Source organism: Pterocles gutturalis, unplaced genomic scaffold, assembly GCF_000699245.1.
Source record: "Pterocles gutturalis isolate BGI_N339 unplaced genomic scaffold, ASM69924v1 scaffold38267, whole genome shotgun sequence".
In the NCBI taxonomy this organism is placed as follows: domain Eukaryota; kingdom Metazoa; phylum Chordata; class Aves; order Pterocliformes; family Pteroclidae; genus Pterocles; species Pterocles gutturalis.
The window spans coordinates 123-5,315 of NW_010114104.1; the positions used below are offsets into that span (position 1 = coordinate 123).

Sequence of the window (5,193 nt, forward strand, 5' to 3'; positions counted from 1 at the left end):
TCCCTGGAGGGGTTCAAGGCCAGCCTGGATGAGGCTTTGGGCAACCTGGGCTAGTGGGAGGTGTCCCTGCCCATGGCAGGGGGGGGGCACTGGATGGTCTTGAAGGGCCCTTCCAACCCAGACCATTCTGTGTTAAGCTGTAGCCTGGGCAACACACAGATCCTGGCACCTGGAGCCATTTCATGCCCTTGTACTGGTGTTGTGCTCTTCAAGACAAGGCTTGTTGGGATTTACCCCCCAATGAATCATAGAATCACCACATTAATTGCCCTGAACTCTCATCATTTGGTGTTACATACTTGTTTGATCATGAATGCAAATAAAACCCAAACCAACCCAGAATAGCTGATGATATTTTCACCACTGACATATTGTTTCTTTTATAGAAAGCCAAGCCTCGCCAAGAGCCAGGTGAGAATTTTATCTTTGCCTACAGAGAAAAAGAAAAGCAACACCTTGAAAATGCTAACTTCTTAAAGCTGTACAACCAGTATCGCCACGTCTACGAGTGGCACCAACGCAATGAACAAAGATGGCAGCACAGGGCTGTGCAGAGAAAGGTGGACGCGACGATGCAGGAGTATCTGGCAGGGACTGAGGAGAGACGAGGGAGGTAGGAAACGAGTGGCTAATACCAATACGTGCCCTGTTTTCAACTTAGCTGTATGCTGAGAGGAAGGATTATGGGAAAAGCACTCATCTGAGCTCAGCTCTGTGCGCTACACTGTGCAGTGTGCCATGGTGTTTGTTATTCATCGTAACAGAAAGCGTAGGTTTAGGGTCCTGCAAGTAATACTTTCAGCACAGGCAGTGGAAAGACATGAAAATTTGTCAGAAGTCTGTAAAAAATAATAAAGGTCAGGCATATTGCCGTCTTGTAAAGAAGAGAATTGTGCTGTGATGATCTTAGAAAAAAAATCATATGGTTTAATTTTTCAGTCACTCTCTCATGTTAAGTGGCTTTGGAACTGTGAAGGTCGTCAGTTTGGTGTCCTGATCTGGTGTGTCCCCTCCATGGGCATAACAGGAGTGATTCCCAGGTTAAAATTTGACGTTCCTTGGGATGTTCCCTTCTTTGGCATGTGCAAGAAGCGTTGAAAGGAGGCCAGTACCCATTCTGCACTTATAACAAATAAACTGAAATGTTATCGTTCAACAGAAGGATTGTTTTAGCTTTTATTTAAACGTTTTCGTTACAGGCTTCGTGAGCTTCTGGAGGCAGAGGAAAGTAGGTACTTTGCTGAGATGGAGACACTTGAAGAAACAGTGCTGGAGAAACAAGCAAAAATGAGAGAACGGGCAAAGTTACTGAGAGAGAAGAGAGAGAAAGAGAGACAAGAGCTGGTGGCTGAAAAACGAGAGCAGCAATTCAGGTATCTTATAAAATACTGAATTTTGGTTAAGTAAATACAAAGAGGCAATTTAACAAGGAGCTGACAATAATAAACTGAGAAGTTTATTGCCAGAAGTTGAAGTGCCTCAGCTATATTGCAAGCAGCAGAGCAGAGTGTAGTCTCTCTGACTTTTGATGAAGAGATGCGGCTTCTAAAGACCAGAGATCCAAATTTGTCATGCTGTAATGCCCAGTGAAGTGTGAGAGAAAAAAAATTCATTAACAGAGATGAAGGCAACAGGTACAGCGAACTGTCCTGTCTCTATTAGGTAAGTGTTGGGATACCACAAAAACATTCTCCCAACTGTACTGAAAACTCCTCATCCTGTGCGAGCATCCCTGTGCTTTCACCTGCCGAATCAGCTGGTTTTGTAATTCCTTGCTCTGGCGTATCGTTCTATTCCAGCTTTATGTTATTGGAGTGAAAAGGGTTCATGGGAGGTTAATTTGACCTAAATCATGCTTATTAAGCTCAAAAATCCTTGAAAAGTAAAAATTGTCCAGAAAGACAGTGTCTTTTTATTTGTTGCATACTTTTCAAGCTAAGGTTTTACTCAACCTGAAGTTCTGTGCCAGATCTTCCTGGGTGCTGAGCTGGGCTGTGTCTTTTGAAGTAATTCAGATTTGCAGCTGTTTATCAGGCCCTGAGGCCTTGGCGTGAAATCTGACTTGTTCAGTTCTTGGAAATCAGGTTTTCTGAGGAAGGGCTGAAAATAACGTAATTTTAATTGTAATAATTTGAAGTGTCTCTTTGCAGTCTCCAACAGTGCTATGCAAATCCACAGCACCTGCTTCTCCTTGCGCAGAGGTTGGGGATAGAAATCAACACCTGCTTTCACCTGTGCATCAACTCTAATGAACTGATTTCACAGATTAATGTCTGTTTCTTAAATGTGGGCTTTATTGACTGAGGCAGGTTTAAGGCAGTATGTGCACTTCTAAATTCACGCAAAGTGGTTGAAATTAACTTTAAAAATTGTTTAGAGGAGATGCTGCTGGAGTGCCTTTTCTTTTGTACGTGTAGCTTGTCTTACACGTCAAGGAGGAGGGATTCAGCTTGTGATTTAGATGCCTAAAGGTAGGTGTCTATGTGTTGATGTTTTTATATTCACTGGGAATCCAAAATTGTGTTCTATTCAGATCATCTGCACTGAGATCAGGACAGTTAAAGGAACCTGATGTCACCCTAAAGCGGGCATATACTGGTCTGCCACCTGAACTGCGCCCCAGCCCCCACTGACTGCACTGGTCAGGTTCTCATTAAAAAAAAAAAAAAAGGAAATTTAGCTCACAGGTAGGCTCCTGTTTTAGCTGCCTAATTTCAGGTATTTTAGCTGCAAAATGAATCCCACTGGTGAATCTGATCATCTGGTGATACACACTTGGACTTTCATGCTGCAGTTGCCTGTCTTCATGTCTCAGGTCCCCTTTCGTCGCAGTACAACCCCATTAATGGTTCACTCAGTCTCCTGGGATCATTCCCATCATCCTTACACCTTTCCCAGTCAGCTCTTGGATCAAGGCAATATTCATGGCTCATAGTATCCCATTAAAATTGTTGCTGGAGCTTTACTAGGCAGCATACTACTGCCTGCAGTTTTCCTGAGGATTTGAGGCAGCAAAATCATCTTTCTTCACAGCTGTTGTGAGTGGCAATCTTTGAGTGTCTTTGCAAAGGAATTTTCATCCTGCAGTGCAGAGTCCTCTTTGACTGTCCTGATGTAATGGAACTATACTTCCATAGTCAGTTCTTCCCTCTGTTCCTCTAGCTCTGTCTCTACTTTTAAATTAAGAACCCTATTAAAAAAGAAAACAACTTTAATAACACCAGCTGACAACAGTTCAACTGTCTGATCTCTCCTTCAAAAGCCGGATATCTTTCTTCATGTATACGCTTAGAAATATTTTAAGTTTTTTCTTCTCTTTTTCCAATGAGAGAGAAAGGAAGTCTCTACTGTGGTGATCAAATCTAATTAGATTAGTAACTTCTAATATCTAGAATATTATCTATATTATATCTATAATATTTTCTGCTTTTAGCCCCAAATCTGTTTTCCCCCCACTGTTAGCTGTTCCTCTTCCTCCTAAACCATACTGGTCCTTGCAGAGAGTCCTGCTGGAATTCATCTTCATGAAGGGCTACAACTCATATGAAAAGAGATTCCGCTGGTTTTAGCCCGAGGGCACGTTTATCGTTGGTATCTTTAAAGAAAATTGCAACGTCTTAGAATTTGCATAAAGCACATCTTACATCCTCTGTCTTGTGATAACATCAGAAGCATCCGTACGGAGAATGTCGTTATCACAGCAACTTTGTACTGCAGCCAGAAAACGAAGAAATAACTGGGAGGTGAGGGAATAAAAGCAGTTTCTGTCTTTGGGAAGTGGCTACATGCACACACAATTTTCATGTTAAGAAGCTTGGGATAGCAAAGTGAGGAAGAAAACCAGCCATCTGGGGGAGCAGATGTTTATAGGTTGCTGTAAAAGCTGCTTTGAAGGAATTATTTTGATGAAATCAAGCAATTACAGGGTTATTTTCTATTAAAATTCTAACCATGCTGAACTTTTATTTAACTTCTCTTCCCCTCTGAGAATTCAATTAAATTCAGATTAGTTTATAAACATGAAGAAGAATAATTCTTCATTCCTTCACTGCTGAGAGAACTTTGAACCCATTGTGTGATGGTAATACAGTTATTTTTAACGGTGTAAGATTTCAAATCTTAATAATGGCATGTGTCTCTTGGAACATTTGAGAAATAAGTTTTTCATGAATACTAAGTGGACTGGAGTCTTTAATCACCGCTGACTCCTACCCAGGAGTTGGAAGATAGATCCCAGGGTTAAGATGGAAGAAAACCGGCAATGATGAGGTATGTTGGACCTGCTTGAAGGCACCTCTTGGAGCGCACATCGCTGTGCTGCTCTCTGCTTTAATTTTTGGGATAACCAGTGGTCAGAAGGTTTCCATCTGGTCCAAGAGGTAAAACAGTCACTAGCCTGCACCGGCACCTGCTCCTTCGTTTCCCGTATTTCCTCACCCTTCTCTCGTGATCACCTGAGCTGAGGATGGTTCCTCATTCCAGGGAGAGTTTCTCCGCTAGAGAAGAACCCAGCATTTGGTTAGAAGATGTGGCGTGTCCTAGGCCTGGGGAAGAAAAGTGCTAAGCGCGGGAGATTTTATTTTATGGAGACTTGATGCTGATGAAGGAGGACTTGGCAGATAACTGTTCCTGACTGAGAAGAAACAACAGCAGAGAGGTTAGAAATGCTCTTTGGCTTTGTCTCACTCCCGAGCACCAAGGGAGAGCGAGGTGTAGCAATCATTTCCCTCTGCAGTCGCAGCTCTGATTTTGCATGGCTCCACTGTAAGTTTGCCTGGTTGGGTGGCTGTTGCTGTGGCGCCGAGAACAGGTCAGCCTGACTTTCGGCACTTTTTCTGTCTGTCAGCAGCTTGTTCAACTGGTTCTGAACCGGAGGAGAGCTATTTGTGGAAATGCTCTTTGCAGTCTATAAGCCCAAAGTAATTTTTGTTAGGCTGGCTTACTGTGGAGTTTTTTTGGTAAAGCTTTGGAAGATCTTGTAAGCCAACACATAATTATTAGATGCTGGTAGTTGCTTCAGCCACATGTTAATGATACCAGGAGCTGCGCTCATTCTGTGCAGGATGTGAGTGGGAGGTGACAAAGGCGCACTGTCAAGTAAAGAAGCTGTTATTCTGTAACATAATTTTGCTAGTTTTAGGGCAGAAATGAGTTCTAGAGTCCCAGTCACATCCTGTGTTGTTAAACTCTTTC

At 42.6% G+C, this 5,193-nt stretch overlaps 1 protein-coding gene across 1 annotated transcript in view; it reads left to right on the forward strand.

Moving 5' to 3' along the window:
- Nucleotides 1-386: 386 nt before the first annotated feature.
- LOC104462689 (coiled-coil domain-containing protein 11-like) overlaps nt 387-5,193 on the forward strand; it is a gene marked incomplete at its 5' end in the record, with an annotated part of 11,827 nt that continues 7,020 nt past the window's right edge. The window contains 2 exons of the mRNA XM_010074736.1: nt 387-613; nt 1,200-1,373. Of these exons, the coding sequence (XP_010073038.1) occupies nt 387-613; nt 1,200-1,373 (401 nt within the window). The remainder of the gene's footprint in view (nt 614-1,199; nt 1,374-5,193) is intronic.